This window comes from Polistes canadensis, unplaced genomic scaffold (genome assembly GCF_001313835.1).
Source record: "Polistes canadensis isolate GaletaPanama2010 unplaced genomic scaffold, ASM131383v1 scaffold_47, whole genome shotgun sequence".
NCBI classification, from domain to species: Eukaryota; Metazoa; Arthropoda; class Insecta; order Hymenoptera; family Vespidae; genus Polistes; species Polistes canadensis.
This window is the reverse complement of record NW_014569594.1, coordinates 229,756-255,475: the sequence shown is the minus strand read 5'-3', so window position 1 is coordinate 255,475 and position 25,720 is coordinate 229,756. Positions and strand designations below refer to the sequence as shown.

General features: G+C 33.5%; 3 protein-coding genes across 5 annotated transcripts in view; 1 reads left to right on the top strand and 2 right to left on the bottom strand.

The window, feature by feature from the left end:
- The window catches only part of LOC106785247, a 328,039-nt gene extending 317,924 nt beyond the window's left edge, over positions 1–10,115 (top strand). The window contains exons 10-13 of the mRNA XM_014745530.1: positions 5,279–5,481; positions 6,611–6,762; positions 6,864–6,936; positions 7,086–10,115. Coding sequence (XP_014601016.1) covers positions 5,279–5,481; positions 6,611–6,762; positions 6,864–6,936; positions 7,086–7,107 — 450 coding nt within the window. The 3' untranslated portion in view covers positions 7,108–10,115. The remainder of the gene's footprint in view (positions 1–5,278; positions 5,482–6,610; positions 6,763–6,863; positions 6,937–7,085) is intronic.
- Positions 10,116–12,638: 2,523 nt separating this feature from the next.
- LOC106785245 lies at positions 12,639–24,435 on the bottom strand. 3 transcript variants are annotated; one of them, XM_014745527.1, is made up of 28 exons: positions 24,338–24,435; positions 23,895–23,965; positions 22,971–23,444; positions 22,447–22,767; positions 22,165–22,336; positions 21,788–22,102; positions 20,686–21,702; positions 20,001–20,151; positions 18,943–19,853; positions 18,617–18,708; positions 18,378–18,526; positions 18,150–18,260; positions 17,710–18,054; positions 17,420–17,634; positions 17,235–17,347; positions 17,013–17,157; positions 16,823–16,923; positions 16,581–16,756; positions 16,220–16,506; positions 15,926–16,133; positions 15,663–15,846; positions 15,355–15,567; positions 15,149–15,277; positions 14,654–14,815; positions 14,382–14,531; positions 14,072–14,303; positions 13,795–13,974; positions 12,639–13,714 (listed from the first exon to the last, which is right to left on the bottom strand). In XM_014745527.1, the coding sequence occupies exons 2-28, from the start codon at positions 23,961–23,963 to the stop codon at positions 13,578–13,580; spliced, it is 6,759 nt and encodes a 2,252-aa protein (XP_014601013.1). In that variant the 5' UTR covers positions 23,964–23,965; positions 24,338–24,435; the 3' UTR covers positions 12,639–13,577. The 3 variants fall into 3 exon arrangements, with proteins under 3 accessions (XP_014601013.1, XP_014601014.1, XP_014601015.1); XM_014745528.1 differs by having other exon boundaries at positions 24,342–24,431; XM_014745529.1 differs by lacking the exons at positions 18,943–19,853; positions 20,001–20,151; positions 24,338–24,435 and having other exon boundaries at positions 23,895–24,331.
- A 528-nt stretch (positions 24,436–24,963) lies between these two features.
- LOC106785251 lies at positions 24,964–25,597 on the bottom strand. Its single transcript, XM_014745535.1, has 2 exons — positions 25,394–25,597; positions 24,964–25,241 (listed from the first exon to the last, which is right to left on the bottom strand). The coding sequence occupies exons 1-2, from the start codon at positions 25,460–25,462 to the stop codon at positions 25,080–25,082; spliced, it is 231 nt and encodes a 76-aa protein (XP_014601021.1). The 5' UTR covers positions 25,463–25,597; the 3' UTR covers positions 24,964–25,079.
- Between the last annotated feature and the right edge of the window lie 123 nt (positions 25,598–25,720).

Here is a 25,720-nt window from a genome sequence, read left to right as displayed (position 1 = left end):
GACCGACCAAAGTACGAATTTTATAAGAGGAAGAGAGAGAGAGAGAGAGAATGAGTTCTTCAAATTAATTTAATTGAATTTTGTTCAGGACCCCCGTTCCTGTCGAACATTGAAAAGAGTGAAGAATATAACATGAACAACTTGAACGAATATACGTATAAAGGGAGGAGGGTGGTCGCAATGAGAGTTAGAAAAAAAAAAGAGAGGGGTAGGGAGAGTGAGTGTAGTAGTGCTAAGAGAAATGTAGGTCGTAATCTGAATTAATCAAAAAGTTTAATATCGACCTAGGTTTGACCATCGTGCGTCATCATCACTCTCTCTTTCTTTCTTTCTCTTTCTCTCTTTCTCTTTCACTCACTTTTCTTTTATACTTTTAACAAACTAATTATCCTTAATTATTGAGAATTTAACATACGTATGAGTTTTAAAAAGAAATATATTTAAATTCTAATTTAATCTGCTGAGATCATGTTAAATTATATGAAATCTAGGTAATGAAGAAGATAAAAATCATGGGATTAAGTTATATTCGAAAAAGTTAATATCAATAAAAGTATCAAATTTTCTTGATATGGTAAAAGACTTTTGAAATGGGATATTATTATATTCGTGCATTCGAAGTTGCTATAGTGACATACGTAAAATGACCGAGTTGTCAGCAAAGGCTACCACCCCTTCGTGCGATAGTTGAAAAGAACGAAAATGACGTTCTGATTGCTATGTCTGACTATACGCTTCTGTTGCTTCTTTAATATCGCCTTCGCTATTCCTCTCTTTCGTACAATCATTTCTTTTTTTTCATTTCTTTCTTCCTTTATTTCTTTTTTTTTTTCCTCTACGCTTGTATGCTTTTCCGAACATCCTCATGAGAGTAATAGGAACGAAATGCAAGCACGTACCACTATCGTAAGCTTCTTTGACGAATTGAAAAATCTCATTTAATAAAAATGATTTCGAAGAGTTTTTTACGTGATTAATCGAGATATCGAAAAATAGATGGCTGATTATGCATGTGTACAAATAATTTATAGAGAAAATCGCGTTTGAAAATTATTTATTCAAATATATTCTCCTTACTATTTTTTAGATTTTTAATAATCATAAAAAGAACTACCATACATATATACATTCAATTTATTTATCTCTGCTGTATCCTGTTGTTTACAATATTCGGCTACTACCGTTGTGTAATCGTTACAGCTTGATCGATAGAGACAGAATATATGTAGGAAAAACAAAGTCATTCGACTAAAAATCAAACGTAAACATTACGTAGGATAATAAAAACGAAAGCTTACGCGAAAGAGAAAATGTTACATTAACTAATCAGTTATTAAAGAGATATTTCAGTATACGCATCATACATTTAACAGAATTTTTAAACAAAATTTGTTCGAAAAGAGAATTTTTACCAGTGAACGAAAAATATTATTCTTTTCATTCGAAAATCATTATTAATAGCAGTAATAATAGAAACAATTATCGTTCGATTATAACTCGCTATTATTTAAACTTAAATAAATATTTGATCTACTATCTATAGGCTCCCAACTTTTCAACGATACCATCCACGGATACAAGAAATCGAGATAATAAAAAATTTGGCAGGTAGGAGAGAAAAGAAAATAGACATTTTCCAAGAACAAAATGAATCGTATCGATCGTTCTTCATACGGTAGTTTCTGTCACGTTGGCCAAACTGGTATAGATCTTCCATTCTCCTATGATTCTCATTCGTCGAAAGAGGATGGTCAAGCGCTATTCGAGGTTCATTTGGTCTCTCGCTGACTGATTTATATAGGGTGGTACGCAGGAAATAATTGCAGCCTTCTCTCATCCCTTCCTCCCCGAACCAATAACCGTGCGAAGTATGAGAGACCAGCTTCGTAATTTTCGTTAATGAAAATTTATCGCTCATATTTGTTGACCACTCGGCTTCGTTTCCAACGGAATACCAAAGAATCGATGAAAATAATTGACGCGCGCGCGAACGTATTTCCGGCTCGCGTGTTCAAGCTGACTCCAATGGATTTTTCGCGATTTTTTACGTTTTTTTCTTTCCATTTTTTGTCTCTTTCTTTTCCTACACCACCACCACCTCTATCACCACCACCCCTCCTCTCATTCCTTCCCCTCCTTTTTTAGTTCATTTTTAGAAATGCGAGAGAATTTATAACGTGCATCGTTTAACCGTGCAATTAGCGCGATTTTCATTACGACGCGAAATATCGCCGCGTGAATTCTCGTTTATTCTTTCTTTTTACTTTACTTTACTTTTTTTTTTGTTTATCCTTTTTTTTTCATTTCGTATATTGTTCCCTTTTTTATAAAGTAAAATCGTATGTGTATGAACACCACACCGAAGCGCTCTTATTTTAACAAAAATGCGATCAGACATAGTCGAAATTTTAATCGCTCGAATAATTACAACGAAATATTATAAGAAAAATCATTAATAGGTTGAATTTTTACGAGATAATTATCCATGTATGCGTATGTATAATAAATATGCATCTATCAGGCATATAAAAATGCATATACATACATATAGGACGTATATACACATAGGTAGATAAAATAGGAATCAAAACCTCTTTCGTTCGTTTCATACAATATTCCCTTTGCGTCTGGTGTTACGTCGATAAAGCAACGAAAAGTTTCGACCTTTACGAAAGGGAAAGAAAAGGGCTACTAGATAACACTAAAAGATAATTCATTTACTACACGAGGATGATTTGAAAACGACATCTTCCTTTACATCTTTCTTTCTATTCTTTTTTTCTCTTTTTTTCTCGGTTTTCTTTTTCTTTTTCAAAATGTAAAACGAACGATACTCGAATCGTTATCATGAAAGAACTTAATTACCTACGATTGCGACGATTCTTACCTTTACTCTCGTTATCGTAGTGAGAAAAAAAAAGGAAAAAAAAAAAAAAAGAGAAAGAGAGAAGGATGAGAAGGGAGAATGACCGAAAGAAAAATTTCATAGCGCGAAAATGTTCAAAGCTAAAGTGATGTAGACAAAATTTAAATTGAGTTTTGAAAGAGTAGGAAAAAAGTCACCAAACGAAGAAGAAGAAGAAGAAGAAAAAGAAAAAGAAGAAGAAGATGAGAGTAAGTCCCCGTACTCTTCTACGGGATATTCGTTCTTACGTTTGATTTTTCTCTTCTCGTAATATCTTCGCAAAAGGAAAAGAAAACTTTAAAAGATAACGCGATGTAAAACAATATTCGAATCTGAGTTACGAATGGTTCGGTTTATCGTTTGGTTCTTATATAACGAAACATTTCTCGATAAATTGGAATTTGCAATTGACAAACCGCAAGTTGTGTTTGCTCGTTCTATTTATCTCATCGAAGATTTTCTCTACGATTCCCTTTGAGCATAAACCACTGTCCTTACCATTTACCACATATATATATAATGTATGTATCTATGTATATACAGTATATATATATATGCAAGTATATATGCGTACATACATATAGTAGGATACACCATGCTTTTCTCTCTCTCTCTCTCTCTCTCTCTCTCTCTCTCTCTCTCAACATCTCAGTTTCAATTTACTGCTTCTGCAGACTCCGCGATTTTTCTTATGTATTTTTTTCCCCTCTTTCTCTCCTTTCTTCCTGCGTAACAGGAAAAGCATTTCCTCAAGAATAAGTTGAATCTAGTCGCACCAAGAAAAATGACTCCCGTGGCGCATGCTGAACGAAATTCTCTCTCTCTCTCTCTCTCTCTCTCTGTCGTTTTCAAGGATACTACGGAATTAGTTGCTCTCGATCGAATTTTAAATTCTATACTATCATATTTTTCTGTAATTTTTTTTTCATTATATATTATATTCCAATTTTCTTCTTAAAAAGCTGATATTTGTTAAGGAGAAAATTGATATGATAGGACGATAGAATAAGGAAAAATAAAAAATAAAGTGTATCGTTCGATCAACGTTTGATTTAACCTTTTTCACAACGTTCATTATTTCGTAAATCTTGTCGATCGATTATGGAAGATATATAAAAATGATATCAATCAAAGAAACAATGATGTTTAGGTTGAAGGTGGTCATTTTAAAGGAACGTCGTTTGATATATCTTTAAGAAAAGAATTAAGGATGAGTAACGAAGCAAGACATCGATAACAACGTAGGAAAACCATGCGGCCCGTTCGTCCGAGCGTTAATTCTTGAATTAAAGCACTGGTGAGATACGAGAGAATAAACGGAATTAATTCCAACGTCTATGTCCACGTCGACGACATTTTCGTCGTCCTCGAAGTTAATTTAATTACGTCGTCGCAGTTACCCCAACTACTACTTTGCTAGTAGTAGTACCAGTAGTAGTAGTAATAGTAGTAGTATATTAGTAGAGAAGTACAGGAGATGCCACAGGAAACTCGCGGTGCCACGTCGCGCTTGATTTCGGTCGAAAATTATTTCGAGTACGTCACTCTACTTTTGGACATAATACGCAGGAAAACGTGTCGTGTGACACCCACGAGTACCGTGTATCTTTCTCTTTCTTTCTTTCTTTCTTCTATACCCCTTTTTCTTTCCATCATTTCGTTCTACTTTTTTCTATTACATCATAACAGAAAACTCTTTCTTCGATGTTGCCACGGATAGATTTCTATCGTTCTCTTTTTTCCTCTTCTTTTCCTCGTTTTGTTTAAACAGATCATTATGCGCCTCTAGTGCTTTGTAAAATGTTGCCCCCCCCTCCCTCTTCCCCAATACGACCATATTCGTTTCAATGCTCGATAGCATACGTTGTTAGAAATTCTATTCGCGAGTTCGGCACGATGCCAAGTTCAAAGGCTCTTGACCCTACCAATTCGCCTTGCAGAGACTGGATCTGAAAATGGAAGATAGATCGAGAGAGATGGGTAAGGTGAAACTAGAAGAGCCACTAACCTAGGAGGATTTGATAAACCCCGATCCGTGGAGATTTCGAATTCCTTCTAACAATTTGATCCTACTGCACAACGTTAAGACGAATTCCAATCCATTTATCTTGAAATTCTTTATATACTTTTATATATTATCCTAAAATATTCATTTAAAAATTGATAATAATTGTATGTGTGTGTGTGTTATGATAATTGACAAGTATCGTACAAAAATATTATGAAAATAATCAAATAGTGTAATATTTCCATAGTGCATCAATGCAATTGATAAAACAACCCTTTTCAATTACACGTATTGGCACACCTCCGTCAACTTTTGAATTATATATTTCATAATCATGAAGATAATCATTCTTTTGATTCTTACAGTGGTCTAAAGTACAATCGGCCAAGTTCTCGATCCTGGAACATCAGATGGATCCAAGTAGCAATTTTAGCAGCTATCGTAGCACCCTAAAGGCAGCAATGTGGCGTAGCGCCGGCGCTACGGATGAACGACAACGAATCGTCGTGCCCTTCTTTAGCCTGTTGGTCAAGGATCTATACTTTCTCAACGAGGGTTGCAGCAACAAGTGAGTTAAACTTACATGTAATATATTTTAACATACATATACATATATATATTATATGTATATACATAAGTTTAATGGAATTTCAAGCGGTGGGCTGAGAATTTAATTAATAGAGCGTGACATAGGTAGGCAAACTGCATGGTCAACCTGTCATTCTATGTTGTTGCTAATTTACTAGTAATTGTTCTACATAGATATATACGTTATTATAACTAGAGCATTCTCGACACTAGTGAGAGGTAGGAGAGGAAGTGGACGGACGAGTCCCCTCTGACGTTTAATTGATGCCAACGCGAGAACGACGAGACAGTCAGAGAGAGAAAGAGATAGCGTAGTTAGCATCTACGTGACACAAAATAAAACACGTAACATTCGTATCATGTTTTTCATGCAGCTTTTCATGCTTCCAGGCGGTAAATAAATTTCAACGTTGGCTTATTCTAACCAAATTTTTTTTTATCCACGTTAACATTTCTTTTTTTTTTGTTTTTTTTTTTTTTTTTTACTTATTTTTAAGTTACATCAACGGAAAAAGAAACGATAATTTTTAGATGCTAATAATTAGTGGAACCCCACCCTGTATATATATATATATATTTCAATCAAAAATTCTCGATTACTTTCGAAGAGAAGTTTTCCTTGTCGATCTTCGCGAAATCCTTCTTACGCGGCGTTTCTCATGCCGGGATTATTAATCTCAGAGAAAGCAATATGTCGACGTATCGGGTCGACGTCGCTTGCAGAACTCATCCTTTTCGAGAATCTTATTTATTACATTTACGAACGTGACATTACGCGCCCACTTGTACGTGTAAACTTATTAAACTTATAATGGCAAAAGTTATATCCTGAAAAAGTCGGGGAAAAAGAAAAAGAAAAATTAAAAAAATATACAAGAAATATGAAAGGCTTCTAGGAAAAAGAAAAACTTGAGAATACTGTCCTCTCTCTCTCTCATTTTTTTTTTCTTTTTTTATTTTACCCTCTAGAAATTATCCGAAAAACGCAGAACGATTATGTTCATGTAAAAAGTTTTCGATCGTTGATAGAAGTATAAGTGTAAGAACACATACAATCGTTTTATAAAAGAAATTAATAACATTTTTTTTTTCATTTGATCATGTTACAGACTACCAAACGGGCACATCAATTTTGAGAAATTTTGGCAACTGGCAAAGCAGGTTACGGAATTCATCGCGTGGAAACAAGTAGCCTGTCCGTTCGAAAAGAATCCTAGAGTTATAGCCTTTTTGCAAGCGAGTCCTGTGTTGACTGAAAATGGTAAGAATAAAGAATTATTTTGTATTATAATCCCCTTGACGATAATGTGAACGATATTTGTTCATTATTATAATTTATTTTATTTATTTTTTTTTTTATAGCATTGGCTTTAGCATCATTCGAATGCGAACCACCTGATAATAATCCCGAAAAGGAACGTTACAAAGCTTTAAAGTGAGTACACGACTTATAAGATAGTTCAGTTTTTTTTTTTATATATAACTATTTGTAATATATTACAATATATTGAAAAAAAATATTTTTCTTTCGAATGATCATTTAAAAATATGTGATTGTATTTATTAAACTAAAAATATTTGCAGGTCTGAAATGAACGCCCAGTGAAAACAAGATTCGCTGCAACACGTTGAGCAGGAACGTTACTGATAAAGAATAGTATATATACGTATATGTATACATATACATATATACACTGTTCTATATACATATACATATACAAACAAGTTTATAAATAATTAATATATTCGTTACGGTATCCAGTTAAAATCTCCTGCGAAAAGAGAATGTGTTCTCGATGGGAGGAAGGAAAAAAGAAAAAGCAAGGAAAGAATAAATAAGGAAGTAAATAAGGAAGAAAGTAAGAAACGAAGAAAAAGACAGAAATAAAGCTAAAAGGACACATTGAGAAGAGGAATAAACTAGAAAGAAAACAAATTCCAAATATAAAAAAAGGAACGGTTTTAAAGTATTAAACGGAATAAGCCTAACATCGCGGATGTTGTAAACTCGTCGTATCACATGATTGCACTCGCGATTAAAAATTGCGCTATAGTGAGATCCTCGCGTTGTTAAAAATCGATTAAGCATCTGCTTGACCCGTATAGTCATCGGCAATGTAAAAATGAAGCTCGAGCCGACCTCGTTGCGATACGGATGAAAATGTAATCCTTCGGGTAATATTCCTGACGGCCTTGGTAGGCCATCGACAAGAGAGTAGTATAGCTGTATGAACGTATCGAGCAGTTCGCGATTAAAAAGCAAGGAAAAGTAAAGGTATGGACTTGCACGATGAGTTATGCTCAGATGTAGGCCAACGTTGTGTCGATGGGGTGTGGGTTGTGGGTGGAGTTGGGAATGGGGGCTGGGCAAGATCGATTCGCTAAATAATTTTTCACGATTGCAAATGACAATGCGGGTCTCGCGAGATCGAATAAACAGACCTATTCTTCGAAATCAGATTTCGGAATTGATCTGTTATTTACATTTAAAAAAAAAATAAAAAATAGAGAGAAATAAATAGAAAAGGGGAAAGAAAAGAAAAGAGAGAGAGAGAGAGAGAGAGAGAAAATGAAAGAAAACTTAAAAAAGAAGATGCGAGATTTTCCTTTCGTTAGAAAAAAAAAAAAAAGAAGAAGAAAACGAGACATAAAAAAGAAAAAAAAAAGCAAGAAAACGTTAGGAAAATTATCAGCTTCTACGAGCGAAAAAAAGGAATCCGTTACTAAACTCGCGGATGATATTAAGTATTTATATGTAATGTATGTATTTTACGAAGAGAAAATGATTTCGCTCGGACAATATCGCGCGTGAACAGTAAGTATAGTTCCTAAGTCCGAGGCCCAAGTACCGGCTGAATCTCGAAAGTTCTTCGAATATCCTCCTTTACGTATTTTTCTTTTTTCTTTTTTCTTTTTTTTTCTTTTTTTTGTTTGCTTTTCTTTTCCAATGAATATTATAGGAAAGAGAGAATGACGAAAGATCGACGAAAATCTTAACGAGAGAAGAATAAGAATAAGAAGAAGAAGAAGTATAATCGGAGTATTCTCGAGAAACGATCCGTGACATAGCCGAATCCTTTTGTACATATTCCTTTTGATATAACGCTAAACGGACTCCTAAGTGTCAGAAGTAGGTTCGTTCCTGTAGTTTCTAAGTTCGAATATAGAATCATAGATATCCGATAAGAGAAAGAGAGAGAAATAATTAAAAACAAAAAAAAAAGAGCCACACTATGATCATTGTGTCCGTACTTAATAAAGTCATAGAGAGAGAAAAAAAAGATAAAAGAATAAAATGAAGAGAAAAAGAATAAGAAAAAGAAAGAGAGAACTAGAGATAGATAGAGAGACGATGAGAAAGTCATAAGAACTCGTACGTGGTGTTAAAATCAGTGTATGCAATATTTGCCTGTCGTTCAAATAATTCTAACGACGTGATCGACGTTAAAAAACAAACGAATCGTTTTAAAATACCGTTCTCTGATAATGTCTGTTTGAAGGTCTTGCAAAATGATTTAGGAAAAAAAAGAAAAATCTAATACGTTTGACAAATGAATGAGAAACGTATTGAACCGGAAAATAAGAGGGGAAGAAAGAAAAGAGGGGGTCAAACGTTGGAAAGATTCAATCAAAACGTTCGATCTAAGACAATTACATTGACTTTTACGATCTCGAATCGGAAAGAAGAAGAAATATGATAGATAGATCATACGATTTTACTAATATCCGGCGTTGTTTTCTTTCTTTGCCTGCACGTGAACTCGAGAGTACGAAAGGAAAACCTTCTTCAAATATTTAGGGACCAAGAGTTCGCTTTTCCTGGGTACATAGCGCAATCCGAGTCAAAAGATAAGAAAATGGGAAAAAAGAATAAGAATAAGGTAAGATAAAAGAAAGAAAAATGAAAGGGAATAAAAAGGATAAGGTATAGAGGTAAGAAAGGTAAAAAGGGGAAAAGAAATTAAAACGAAGTCACGAACAATAGCAACGTTTTACCCGCCCCGTTCGCGAAAGTGCCGAAATATAAGAGCGGATATTAAAAAAAAAAGAAAAAAAAAGCAAAAGAAAAAAGAAAAAAATAAAGGATGAAGATCTCGAAAATGTCCACGAAAGTCAACAAAATGATCGCAAGTAACAAAGAAAGTATAAAAATTCATTGATCGATCGAATCGCGAAAAAATAATCCGTGAGTCATCGAACGCCATGGACACTCTACTCTTGCCATTCTTTCCATTTATTTGAATATAACAAACGATCACGTAATTTTTATTTTTCTTCTTCTCGTGTCGCGTCTAACGTGTAAAAACGTGTGTGTATTACGAATTAACGAAGTCGTTTCCATCATTAGGTTCCTAATATAATAAATATTTCAAATAAAATAATATACGATCTTCATCCTTCACAAAGTAGAAACGCATGAAAGTACATTATTACAAAATATAGCGAGATCTTTGTAATAAAAATTAATTAAAAAGAAAATACCCTCCCATCCCCCCTTCAAAAATAACAAGAAGAAGAAGAAAAGAAACACGACCGTACATCGAGAAAAGCGAAATTCTTGAAAAAAAAAGAAAAAGAAAAATATAAAGAAAAGAAGAAAAAAGAAAAAAAAAAGACGTTTATAAAGATACACCGTTATAGTATAATATCGTATAACATAATAATGGGAAACGATAAATAAATAAATATATTGCGATATTCGTCATAACGTAAATGACAGTAAATAATACGGTTATACGTACGAGTTCTCTGTACGATAAGAAACAGTAAAGAATTTTCCGAGGATATGTAGATATCGTATTTCGTTATTCGTCTCGTTGGATATTATCATCATCAATTTTATCATCATCTTCGTCGTCGTCGTCGTCGTCGTCGTCGTCGTCGTCTCGAAACTACTGAATGCACTTTTAATCACGAACTGTTAATACGTAAAGTTAAAATTAACTGTTTTCCTTACTTCTTGATAAAACAACTACTTTCATACGATCTTTCAAAGAATCTCTTCGTCCTATCATCCGGCAAAAACAAAGTGTCCGAATGTTCAATGATGACTCTCGATGGAATTTTATTTGTTTTATTTCTCATGTAGATAGGATATAACAATCGTCGACAATTATCACACAAACACACACACACACACACATGCACGTTTTATCGTAACTAAATAAGAAATATAAAATTACCACCGTACGTTTTTTTCTTTTTAAGCAGCTTAAATCGTCGCATTGTCAATATTCATATCTCGTTATCACCAATAATGATCATTATTGATCATCCTCGCTCAATCCGTGTTCAAAAATCCATCCCAAGCACCACCCACCCTTCTCTAAAAATCACCAAGACACTCTATACTAATCGATCAGTTTGTTTCAATTTGTCTTATATTAATTAATTTTCTTAATACGAGCAGCACCCAACCGAGATCAATTTCGATTTTTTATATCGCGTGCGACATTTTTTCTACTACTATTACTACTACGCGTCCGATTTAATAGCGATTGCCTTTCGATCGGCTTAAATTTAATCGACGACAAAAACAATACCTACTACTATTATGTACGTTACGAGTTTGTAAAAGCGTTAGTCGATCGATTCGCGATCGATTTCGCGAACGATAGACGAAAAAAACTGTCACCCACCTAAATTTCTTTAAAAAAAAAAAATGTGCTGCTCCGTTGTCCCTTTCTATTTAAGGTACACTACGAAGTTTATCGTTACACAATCTTGTAAATATTAAAAAATAACGTGTATATATAAATACATACAATTATATTATAATATATGCGTATCTATTATGCGTTAATTTAGATTTTAAGTATTAGACCGTAATCGAATTTAAATTAGATCGACCAGGACTGCCGTTAACGAGAAATAATGATTTTATCGATGAATTTATATCTTTAACATTTTGCCGTTACAATATTTTTGTTTATTCAAATCGATCAATTTTTCTTTTTCTCCATATGTTCGCAAACGGAAATAATTCATTCATATCTATATAAATGAACTTTGATTTTATTGACAATATTGTGTGCAGAACGATAAATCGCTTGAATCTTTGCTCAAATATTTTTTTTTCAAATACGACAGCCCTGAAGCCGACGAGAGAGAGAGACAGAGAGATAGAAAGAGAGAGAAAGAAAGAAAGAAAGAAAAAGAAGTAGAAAGAGTTAAAAATGCGTTGTAAACGCGTCGGAAAAACTTTGCGATGAATAATCGACGAATAATCGACGAATAAAATTGTCGATCCACATCTATCGTCGACCCTGAGATCGCCTAACGCTATGTTTATAGCAAAAAATAACTAGATTCATCCTCGAAATCAATTTCTAGAGAAAAAAAATCTTGCTTATCGTCTAGTCACTAGATAGTTAGTCGAGCCCGAGCTTTCTTCGCCGCGAAAGGAGCGACCTACTTTTATTGCGAATTCATATATATTATATATTGTGTTTGTTTGTTACTTTTAATTAAATATAATAAGTACCATTGTCTATAACTTATGATATAATATAATATGCTGTGCTTTTTATATCGTTAAATATTTGCGATGCGTTTTATACAAATTTATATTAGAATTAATATTACAAAAAAAAAGTCTTCTTGTATTGGTTTTTCCGGCAATGATTCATTAAATATTTCTACGAACGCGATATATTATATCGTTTAAAATCGATAAGATGATGATGATAATAATAATAATAATAATAATAATGTACGTTTTTGTAAATGAATGATTTTTTAATGACATTTAATATTGATAATTACGTTGAAAAAAAAAACACACACACACACAAACTCGTTATTAAAATATTTCCTCCAAGAGAACGCTCCTTTGGCGAGCTGAATCGAGGTCGGGAAACATTATGCCTAAATTAAGCGTATTCGAGAGTGAAAATTAATGATCATTTTCGCGCTATATAATTGTATATGTAATATTTTCATTAAACATTCCCCGCGTTTTAATTAAGTATAAGAAACTTTTTATAGAAGACGCACGAGCAAAGCTCGGATAGTAGCACGAGACGCGTCTCATTACTTCTCTCGCCAAGTTTGCTTGTAAAAATGATATTTAACTTTTCATTCCTTTCTTCTATTCGTTTTGTTTTTTATTTTTTTTTTATTTCTTCTTTAATTCTCTTTTTTTTTTTCTTTTTAATTTAATATTTTCGCGCGATATAAACTCTTTGGATATATGATCAATGTGATCGTTGATAGGCCAAGAGGAATAAAGAATAAGTATATATGTGTGTGCGTGTGCGTGTGCGTGTATGTAAAAGAGAAAGAGAAAGAGAGAGAGAGAGAAAGAAAGGAAAAATGGAAAAAAAAAAGAAAGAAACTCGAACACCCCCCCCCATCACCCTTCCATCATTCAATTAACTTTTCACGCGAATCTTCGTTGAATCGTTTCAGCGCATATACTTATACAAATTTCTATCGTGATTGAAATTATTCATTAAAGTTTATTATTTTCGATCGCGAAAGAATTGATCGAAATAATTGATAATGTAAACGCGTTGAAAGATCGTTTTTTGTATTATCGTCAAAATCCAAAACACATATTCCATACAAAATTGTTATTAATAACAATATTATACCCCCATCCACAGAATGCATTTTTTTTTTGCCAGAATATTATATATTGAAATCGAATATAATTTGTTGATCCAAGCTGACGCCAAAATGGATCGAAATTCAATAATCTATTGTACGTTGTAGCAGCAACAAAAATACGAACGTTGTTTGAATACTTTGTACATCGTTTCACGAAGATGTCAATTTCGTTTGATTGTACAAATACGAGTTCTCCTCTTTTTTACTTTCGACGATGTCAAAAAAAGAAAAATAAAGAAATGCGTTGGGACTATTTGTACATACATAGGCTCAATCATGTAACAGCGGTGAAACAGCAATTAAAATTATTGTAGAAACGATGATGTCTTACGAAATAAATTGCAAATCGATAAAGAAATTCAATTAAAATGTTTCCTCCCCTCTCTTCAAACGAGCAAACAAATAAAGAAATTAATCAACGAAAATTAGACCTCGTTCATCGAAATAAATTTATTTGACATAGATTTATCTTCCCGACAGTGAATCCATGATCTTTTGATCGATCCAACGTCGATAATGTGCAACTCGAACGTAAACACCGGGTTTGTTGGCTTTTCCACAATGTTGACCCCAACTTGTGATTCCGTACAAGGTAAATGCACCTATGCGAAATAAAAAAAATATAATAAAAATGTCAGAATAATATTTTTAAATATGTGAAATTTGTATTAAATAATATTACCATTATGATAGCACGCCAATGGACCACCAGAATCACCATCGCAAGTGTCCACCCCTTCATTCAAATGTCCAGCGCACACCATCCCATCGCTGATTTTTCCAGGACCATAAACGTGCTCAGCACGACATACCGATTGGTCTAACAATGGTATCCACCCGTACCTAAGATTTCTGGAAGGTGCTAACGATAAATAAAAAGAGAGAGAGAATTATATTTAAATACAAATATTATCATAATAAGAGAAATGTGTTGATAATAATTCTTAATAAATATTTACTAGTTCTTCCAGTTTCAATACTACCAAATCCACTGATTGTACAATTAAATCCTGCAGGATATTCCGTATTTTCCGGTGGCAAGCAAATCGGCATGATATCTTTGCCTAAAGGTATACCTTGTCCTTTGAGCAAAATTAAAGCAATATCGTTATTCATTCTATGACCCTTACGAAAATCTTCGTGAATGTAGTAATCTTCAATATTTGCTTCCCTCTCTGTCCCTTCCTGTTCCTAAATATATTTAATAATTGTTAAGATTATTATATTTATAGATATTATTTATTATATTTCATTTGGAAACTGTCTTACTTCGGTGTTATAATCACCAGCACGAACAAAATACGTTCCTTTGTTGTAACCTTCTAAACAGTGTGCAGCCGTGAGAACATGCAGAGGCGACAAAACAACTGCTCCGCACCAATGATTCGATCTACTATGTCCCCTAACTCGTATACTCGCCTACCAATTTATATTATATTAACAAATTTTTATTCCACGATCGATCGATATATTGTTCAATAATACGATTTCTTTTATCACACCTGTTTGCCATTAATTAATCGTTACATTATTTAGTTTACCTGCCACGGATATGTGCCTTTAGGTGCAATAGAACCGTGCACCACTTTAGCAAATATTAGATCTTCGTCATCGTTGAAATCTTCCGAACGTTTTCCACAATTTGCTGGTAGAACATCATTGATTCTTGTTTCAGGTAAATCAGTCATCGTATCCCAGATATACTGAACGATAAACAGGTAAATCAGGATCAGGAAATGAAGTAATTATTCTCCATGTACTTTGTATACTTCAATATTTTTATTTTCACTGATAATCGTGGTATTGTCAACCAAAAAAAAACTAAATTACAAATTACCTACGTCTAAAAACCATAATCGTACAAATAAGTTAAATGTTTTTAACGACTAATGGTAATAATTAAGAGATTTAAATCTTTGGTTACGTTTTACTTTGCAAGACTAGAAATCACAGATCCGTATAGACAAATCATTGTGTTTCGACCGAATGTATTGAAAAAATTATGATCTACTCCGAGAGAGATTATTTCGTGTTACCTCGGAGTCATCGTTCGCGTTTCCATATGAACAGATTACACCTGCATCCTCGTTGTGATCGCAATTATTCCGTCCCCATTGATCATGGTTGCAACGATACAATTGTGTCTCATTTCCATGACAAAAAACCTAATTTAAATAATACGATGATATAGAAGGTAAGTTAAAAGGAGTATGAAGCAAATACAAAGTTTTAAGAAACATACTTCATCAAGCCAAATGGGTCCCTGTCCAGGACCGAAGAAACCGTTTTTCTTTGGTTTCGCAACCCCATTATATCCCAAAGATCTACAAATGACTCTAGCTGTGGCAGCCGAGAAATCATCGTCACAAACTGTACCCCATATACCGTGATGATAAATTTCTACTCTCCCTTCCAACGGGCTAGTACCATTTACCAGACGAATATCGAATGGAGCCTTATTTAATAAAGAAATTGAAATAAATTATTTTCACACGCGCGGCTAATAATTAATTGAAATTTATTCTATAAGAAATTAAATGCATCTCTTACGTTACAACGTTCGTCACTTTCATCGGATTTGTCTGAACAATCTGGAACAACGTCGCAAATAAACGCTATGGGTATACATTCCGGACTGTTTTCGCACTTCCAATGGCCATCTTGACACGTGTCAACCGCTGTTTTGCAAACTACACCTACAGCCTCTTCCGGTTGACAATTATGAACGCCCCAGCTATAAAATTATAAATAATAATACAATATAATTTTGTCTATTCATCTTATCTCTCATATTAATCGAAATATTAACCTACCCTTCGAAATCACAATGGCGTAAAGACGTTTCATTGCCACGACATTTCAATTGATCAACCATGAATCGAGTTGGTGGATCTAAATTACCGTAATATCCTCCGGGTTTAATTTCCAAAGCACCCAATGGAAAACCAAGTTCTTTACAAATAACATCAGCATTGATCATACCAAAACCATCATCACAAACTTGACCCCATACACCCAAAACTATTGAAAATAATCCACGATGATGTCAAAATTTTAATGAATTGTTCATAAAGATACAACGAACGAAATTAATTTTGCATACTTACTTTTAACTTCGACTCTACCCTCGTCTAAATTATCCGAGCCGGCAAGCCGAATTGCATAATCGAGATTTTCTACGGTGCAGATATTCTCGTCGGTACGATCGTTGCAATCATTTTTTCCATTGCACACTAACGTGTGATTAATGCATTTTCGATTTTCACAGACAAACATGTCCTCACATTTAATACTTCTTTCTTTCATTTCATAGTAATCAAAATCCTTGATCGACTTTAAAGCTCCTGTTAAACCGATATTGCTATCACTCAGCAAACAAATGTTACCGCTTGCTCTAAAAAATTTAAGATAGTCATAAATTATAATGGAAATTTTTGTAAAAAAATACAAACGGATAAAGAAACATACTTATGAGCGAATGATCGACAAGTGAAATCAGCTTCCTTGCATCTTAGAGCACATGTTTTTAAAGGCGTGTTCAACCACTTTTCGACATCGTATCCTTCAAGCCTGTGCTTTGCAAATTTCTGATAAAGATGCAAATGATCTATGCATGCTCGCTCGTCTGCACCGTTTGTACAATCCTATAAAAAGTTCGTAAAATATTATTTAATAAGTATATGAACAAATAAAAATAATTATCTTCATACCTCTTCTCCATCGCAAACCCACGGTGACGGAATGCATTCCCCGGGTAAACATTCGAAATGTTTCGGTTTGCATTTGCCATTGAAATGCATTTTCTTCGATTCTAAAACACACAGAACTTCGATTATCATCTTCTTACAAAATTAGTTAATGTATATAGAATTAAACTAATAAAAAAAAAAAATGAATTACCAATTTTTCCACAAAGTGGAAGATCACAATAATCTCGTTCTCCGAAAGGGCCTGTATAACACCATGGCATGGTTTCCACATTCGGATTTGGATTTCTACAATAGTTGTGGGGTTGCAATTTTTTTTTGACATCGCGATTAGTTACCTATTTAATAAAAATAATTGTCGGTTAAGGTATTATAATTTATGTAAAAATTACGTGATTAAAGATTTAATACATACGGCCAAATTAAGATAATGAAGAACTCTATTATCGGACCAGGAAAGACACTCTTTTCCGGATTCGGTTACATTTGCAGTTCCAAAATATTGATTGCCTTTACCATATATGCAACCTAGAAAAGAAAAAAAAAAGACATCTAGTAAATATTTTAATGAATTACTTTAAACGCGATTAATACACATACCAATATCATCGTATGGTCTTTTGCAGATATAGGCATGCCCCTTCATAGATGTAGCACAATCTTCGATATCCCAAAAGAAATAATCCGCAACGCAAATCGAATCAGGACGATTGTGACAAGGAAACTTTCGTTTCATAATAATGCAAGCTGGACGTGAACCCACCCAAGGTGGCAATTTCTTATCTTCCGTCCATCCTGGCCACCATTTCGTGAATCTATGAATAATAGATTTGTTAAGAAGAAAATAAAACAACAGATAGATAAGCTCAGGTGTTTATAATCAAACTTACTTAAATTTAGAACGACTCGAATCTTCCCAAAGCCACAGGGTCCTGTTGAACGTGGTGAAACCAACTCCAGAAGTCATAATCGATCCGATTTCTGGATGCGATTGCGACAACCATTCTGATATAAAGTCGTTCTCTGCTTGACTTACGATATCAATAAGCCGACTATTCCTTTTGGAACAATACTGAAGTGCTTCTGCATGATTTAGTCCGTTCTCCGAATCGGCCAAATGATAACATTGACCATCGTGTGGAATTTCATCCTTACGACAATGTACTATTCGATTTGGCAAACATCTGACACCTATTGCATCTCTTTCCACCCGACATTCTTGTTCATGAGTAAATCTACAATAATCATTTTTATTTTTTACTAATTCATTTAAACATTAAACTCTCGTAGAATTTCATTCAGAGGATAGAAATATCTCCAATAAACGTACTTGCAAGACTGAAATCTGATTTCATTGCCGGAACAAGTTACGGAATTCGCTGCTATCCAAGTTGGCATTCCATTACGTTTGCTTCTTCCTTGCCAAGCCATTTCGGCGCCCCTATAAATCGCAAAGAAATATTATCTTAAGGGATGTTCAGCAGGAACACTATAATCTTAACGCAACGCCTAACTTCATTATATTAAATCAAGGACGTTAAAATAGATAAGTACATACCTAGAATATCCTAATTGTCTACAAACTACATCGGCTTCTTTGAGCGACCAACTATTTCTAGAATCGCAAACAATACCCCAACCTGGTTGTGCTCCTTGAACTTCAACGTAGCCATCTGAGGAACTAGGCCCATCTCTAAGTCGTATAATCTGTTAACGAAAAAATAATATTATTCAATGTAAAATCATTTCATTTCGTTTATTTTTATTATTATATTTATCTATAAAAAATATATTGACCTGGCCTGAAATCGGCGTAGGAGGTGAAACCTTTTTCGAATGTGACAATGATTGAACCGGTGGGATATAATACACAGGGAATGGTGGTTCCTCTGTAAATATAAAAATATTTATATAAATTAAAATACTTTATTAAAATATCTAATTATTTTATAAAACGTGTAAGGGACTCTGAACTTGCGCCCTACACCAAAATGCTTTAGTACCATGCGTCGAAAGCATAAACATGCACCGGAAGCAATCGTATAATATAATTGACTATAATATTATTGCTTACCCATATTAATCCATAATTATAAAATTAGGATTAAATCTAAACAACTTACCATTTTGATATGGCGCTACTTCTACATTAAAAATATCCACATCCGTATTCTTTTTATTGATTTTCATGATAACGGAAGAATCATTTTTGCTCGCGGTTTTGGTCTTATTTTCAAAAACCAATACTGGCTTCCAATCTCCTTTATCTTCTAAAACATCTACGTCGTATGAATCTAAATCAATTTCGGGAATGACTTCGTTAAAAATCGATGTAGGAGTTTCATTTTCAATTGTCAATTCTATATCGGTTAATTGTGGACCAGTGGTATTATCTTCGATCGATATACTAGGAATACTAGAATCAGTAGTACTACTTTGATTTTCTGAAGAATCTTGCGAAACAGGAACGCTTATATTCTTGGAAGGCTTTAAATATACATCCGGTATCTTTTCCGTTCCAACATTCTCAGAAGTTAATGGATTAGAATCGAACTGTTTAATTGAACGATTGATCGTACGACGAGGATCATGTTGCGATAATATAACCGCCGATCGATTAATTGTACCATGAACAGGATGAAAATCTTTTCCGATAGAATAATCATTTGCCGCGCCTTTTAAATCCGTCGATGTTGACTGATTGAAATGACGATTAATAAAATTACCGTCGGATGGTTGAGGAATATTTACAGGATTCGGAGTATACCGTATAGGATAATGATTACTTGGAATGATAGGACTCGTAGTAGTTTCTTGATTATGTAAAGGTGTACGCGTGTATATGCTGCCATAAGTTCGATTAAAAGAGAAAGGTGTATGTCGATTGTTATGATTATAAGTTTTAGTCTTCGAGTGTCCTTGATTAATTTCCAACTCTTTTGTGATAAAATGGCCTCTTGTCCCATTACTGTTAACGTATATTCCGTATGGATAGAATGGTTTTTTCGAAATCTGTGTTGAATTTCTATTTCCTAGAACAACAAAAAATAAGGCTTCTTTAAAGGTAACGTTTTGAAGTAAATAATATAACTTACTTTGTATAAATCATTTTCCTCTATAGGTATGTAAACAAATTAATTAAAAGACAACGATCTTTCTTTTATTCTATTTAAGCATMCCTGCCGATACTTGTCCTTTTGCTTGTAAAAAAACATTGGTTTTACTTAACCATTTATCCATTTTGGAATCAGCTTCCCTGTCGTTTATGGTTTGTTGTTGGATATTAGCTCTCGCGAGCCATTCGCGTAATTTTTCTTCTTCATCGATCGTATCTATATGTCAGTATGATTTTTAATAATTAAAAATGATTCGACAAAATATATAAATATACCACGTTTTATATAATTATTATACGTTTATGTTAAAGTTACGTATCTCGCAAATAATCTTATTGTTAGTTTTGTAGCTAGCAAATATTGTTAAAATTAATAATTAACCCTTTATTTGTTTAGTTGCCAATTATTGCTTACCATTTTCTTTAGATTTTCTTGATCCTTCATCCTTAGAAAACAAACCTTCTACATTCGTGCGCCAATATCCTTTGGGATAAAAAATGTCCCAATTCGGATTTATGCAACTGTTATTTAAAAATCGACTATGAACAATACTAACCCATTTATTTAAAAAATAATCCAAATGATTGAACATGCTATCAAAATAAATCGAACAACCCTTATCATGCCATGCATATCTTTTCAGAACCATGCAAATATTTGCATTCTTCTTTTCATGCCAACCTATTTAAACAATCAAATAAAAATCCGAAAAAAAGACTAGAATTGATTTAAGACATAATACAAAATCACCTTGATTCCATGGCCGAGACGATGGTTGATTAGAGTTTTCTGATTTATTTTCGAATACAGTTGGACGACTCCATGTAATATTATTTTGATTCGGTCTTGAAAAATCTGTTCCAAATTGTACACTCAAATTTCTGTTCGTTCTATCTCGAGATTCCACTTCATCGTGTGAATCGTAATCGTTATTAACATAAATGTTTTTATTCGAACTTATAGATTCATTTATTTGTCTATTAACAAATTCAGGATTGTTTCTGCTATTATTCATCCTATGCAATTGAACTGTACTATTAAATCTGTTCCCAGTTGGTACATAAGAGCCAAAACGCCGAATTGATTCTCCTGATTGATTATTAGTTTGCTGCCTGTTAAAGTTATCGATATTTATAGTAGGATAGTTTGCATAATTCCATGTTTCTTCAGTATTATGTACAGTTGAAGAACCTTGCTGATGTCCATTAGATTCAGATATTCTTCTATTACCAGGATATTGAGTATCATTGATCTTTGGAAGATAATGATGGTAATGATAATGATAATGATGATATACATCACGTGAATCGTAAGGGTTTGGAGAATGTGTCATGTGATTCGTAATATTACAATTTACATCGGACATAGGTTGTCCTGATCCTGAATGATTGTTATGATGATGACCATGATCGTGATAATGACCATGATCGTGATGATATTCATGATCGTGATGATATCCATGATCGTGATGATGATTATGATTCTGATAATTTCCATAGTTGTTATTGGATCCCATGGAATTAGATTGATTTTGTAGATTGTTCTTTGGTTTCTGAATCATCGGTCTCCAAGTAGGCCTCCACACTGTCCTTGGCAATTCAGTCGTAGTTGCAGGCTGAACTTGATTATTCCTAGAGCCTTGGCCATGATTATTATATCGATTATAAGTATGATTATATCGAGGATGTTCGTGCGATGACTCTAGATCTCCTCGGCCGTATGGCAGCCAAGGTCTGCTCGTTGTCGTAACTTGTTTTAATTTATTCTCTATCGAAACAATAATAGCAATAATAGTTGAATTTTGTTCAAATCATAATCTATCACTATTCAAAGCTTGAAAAATTCTAACTACCTTCTTTACAAGCTGGTACCTTATATGGCCAATCACACACCGATATGAGAGGATTAAAAGCTGTTCCTGGCCCACAATCCATCACATACGTAATACCATTCGCACACTGCAAAAATTTTCTACAATTTTCTGGATGTGGTAATAGACCTGTAAAATCTTCAGGACACTCGATCTTTTTTTCGGCTGACTGGACGTTGTGTTCCAATCGATCGGCAAAATTATTATTCGAACCATAATGAACATTATGATTATGAAAACTTGGGTCCGGTGGTGTTTCAATAATCTTCGTTGTATCCTCTTTTGATTTAAATGTATCTATTTAAACAAAAATATTGATTTATATCCGTAACACCGTTTAACGAATATTTTTCACTAACCTTCGCAGCCTTTTACATGGTAAGGCCAATCACAGACGCTAAGGGCAGGATTGAAAACCGTACCAGGACCACAATCCATCTCGAACGTCATTCCGTTGGCACAAGATAAAAACTTGGTACAATCTGTAGGATGTGGGATTAGACCTGCCACGTGAGGTGGACATTTTGGTTTCTATTAACGAAGAAATCGATAAAAAATAAATTATATATATATTATACATACGTTTTTTTGAGTAATTTAAGAACCTAACGAAATTTACAAAAACGAATGTATACACGTACGTGTGATTCCTCTCGTTCCTCATCGATTTCCAGATTGTATGCTTTTGAGTAACGTATAGGCTCAGAAATCTCTGAACCATAACATGTAACTTTGTATGGAAAATCACATTCCAATGTTAAAGGATTAAATAAAGTACCTGGAGCGCAGGGCTGAACGAACGCTCTGCCTTTCCAACAGTTAACAAAAAATTTACAATCGGGAGGATAAATGAACTGACCGGTAGAATCTAAATTTGGACATTGTACTCCCGATTGAGAATCATAATGCGCTACCGTCGATATGGGATTAGTCCAAAATAAAATTCTTTCCTGTCTTGGTTTCTAAAAACAATTCGAATATTAGGTAGATATTTTCTTGGATCAAAAAAAAAAAGTAACATATACTGTATATATAGTAGTGACATCAATTATATAAAGATAAGGATTCTTAAGCATATTATCCTAACATTTATGTACTAAAGCAAATTACATCGCAGTATTATCAAAAGTATCGCTGTTGAGTAAACAAAAATGGTGAGATTTACCGTGCTCTCGCTTCCAATCCCTTCGTATAGCAAAGCTGAATCACTATCCTCAGATAATTTGTGCTTTAATTTACTTCCAGAAATTACGGGATTATTGCTATCTTGATAAACATTGTTATCTTTAGAAGTAGAACCATATCCGTATTGACCTTCTGGAGGATGCTCGTCCAGATGATCATCCAGATGATCGTCGATTTGATCATGATCGTGATGCTGTTCGGAAATCTGATCATCCGTTATCTCTGTTCTTAACTCGATCTCACTACCAGAAGTTTTACGCCACGGTGTCCAAGATTTGCTATCCGAATTAACGATGACAGGCTTTCTTGGTTCATTCTCTTCCGCATTGGTCCACCACTTTGCAGATCGAGCTAAATCATCGGGAGGTTGTAAATCCTTTTCGTTGAGATACCAAGGCAAGAATGATTCCCGATGATTAGGCGCTTTTGTTGTCGTTTCCTTCGGATCGTATATCTATGAATCGATATTCCATGCAATCACGTAAAATTAGATAACGAACATCATTACTGTATACTAATATACTAATCACATAATAAGTATATATACTAATCTCTTACTATTATTAAAGTAATCAGCTCTTTCAAAACATTTGTTCAAACATATTTCTTCAAATATCTAGTTTTATTTATACTGACGTAAAAGAAATGTTATCTGATCAAATTGTTCACTCGACAAATATTCCAATCGTTAAAACGATTGTTAATCGACGAAAGTTAATGTTAAATGAAAGTGAAAGTTAAGTGTATTGCTTCAAACGGATAAATAATTTTCCAAGTGAACTAAATATACCCTTAATTGAATATATACTTAAATATATTCCAAAAAATGTAATGATGTGATAGATTTTCAAAAAGTATAATACTTCGAATTGAATAATATAGATATGACATTTGTTTCACGTACCGCGAAAGTGAAGGTTCCAAAGTATATTAAACAGAGTGCAACGTAAAAACAATTAATCCAGGACGTCATTCCTAAAACATTTAAAAAACACGACGTACTGCACACTAATGATCACGCACTCACTATAAAATCGCTTGGTACAGAATTCAGTTTAAATGAAGCTTGCACAAACACTGTTTTCTTCTGAGCGATAATTTGAAAAGAGGAGAAAGAAAAAGAAAGAGAGAGAGATAGGAAATAAATATGTTAGTGAAGAGGGAAAGGGAAAAGGAAAAGAAAAACAAGAATAGGAGTGCATAACTTCTTAGAGAGAAGGGTTATCAATTTAGAGGGCAGATCAAGGGTCGCTAGATCGTCATCGCTAAAGGAAGGCAAAGCAAAGATCGTATTGGAGAGAAAATAAAAGATAAGAAAGAGAGAGAGGAAGACAGAGAATACTTTACTGACTACACGCAGTGCCAACGTGTATACACTTTAATATAGCAAATGCACACAGAACTATTTGTCAATTGATTCTACACGGGAATAAATTGGCTCTCATTTTACCAGTCATCGAGCTCATAAAAATTCGACGTAAGCTCCATGTAAACGTTAGGGTAAAGTAATAACACCGTACATTTAATATTGTAAGAGCTTTATTTTATTTTCTTGTGAGTTTGTTTAAATCCGATAATAGGAGGAAAGCAGCAAAAAAAGGAAAATCTTATTTTTCTTAAAATCAAGTTATAATTATTTCGCCGCAATAACACTTGGGCTCCAGTGACGTATGTAAATACTTGGTAACTGGTCACGTAATGCAGTTATGCGTGTATTGTATTTTTCAATTTATCAAGAAGATTAAAAAGAATTTTCTTTACAACATCGTATCCTCTGATTTTTACTGGAATTTCCAACGATGTTTTTTATTTCATACATACAAGTAGTTATTAATGCTGATAATAAAATTCATATCGCGTTGAGGATGCATTCATTTACGCTGGTAATTATAGCATTTAGTACATTAATATACGGACAACGTATCAATTTTAATATTAATCATAAAGATGTTGTGTCAATAAAAATATACGGCCTTTTATTCTATTCATAATTTTTTCTCATTTATTTTATTTTTCCAATAATAAATCTACTTCTATCGAATAACATATTTACATGTGCAACATGCATTTTATTTCCATCGAAAATTGATCATCCTCGGTTACCACAACCGTCCCGATTTTGCAAAGGATAATCGCACGTTCCAATCGCAGGATTGAATTCAGTGCCTGCACCGCAACTCAATATGAAACAACCACTGGCATCGCATTGTTGATATTTACTGCAATCACCAGGATATGGTATAACTTGAGCCTAAAAATATAATTTATTTTTAATTCAAGTATAAAATTTAAAGATCATTAGATTAATTATATTTTCAAAAATATAATTCGTCTTGTACGTTATTTGATTTTTTTCATAAAATCTATAAAAACAGAGAAAAGAAATGAAAAAAAATTACTTACCGTTGAATACTCAAATAGGAATAAACTAGCACAAAGAAGTACTAACGATAAAACAACGTTAAACTTCATCTTGATTCGTCCTTTGATTCACAATCGTAATTGCCTTCTCTGATCAAGGAATGGTCTTTATATAGAGACACGGAAAATAAGGAAAACAATTTATCATTATTAGAATTCGCTATCACGGAAATTATTTTTTTTCCCGTACTATCGATCCTGTTTCTCAATCGATTGCTATTGACTCATGTTAAAATACTAATTAGCTTTAATCGACCTTATAACATCGCACTTAAGGTCAAGATGCGATAAATTTATGTATATTTTAAA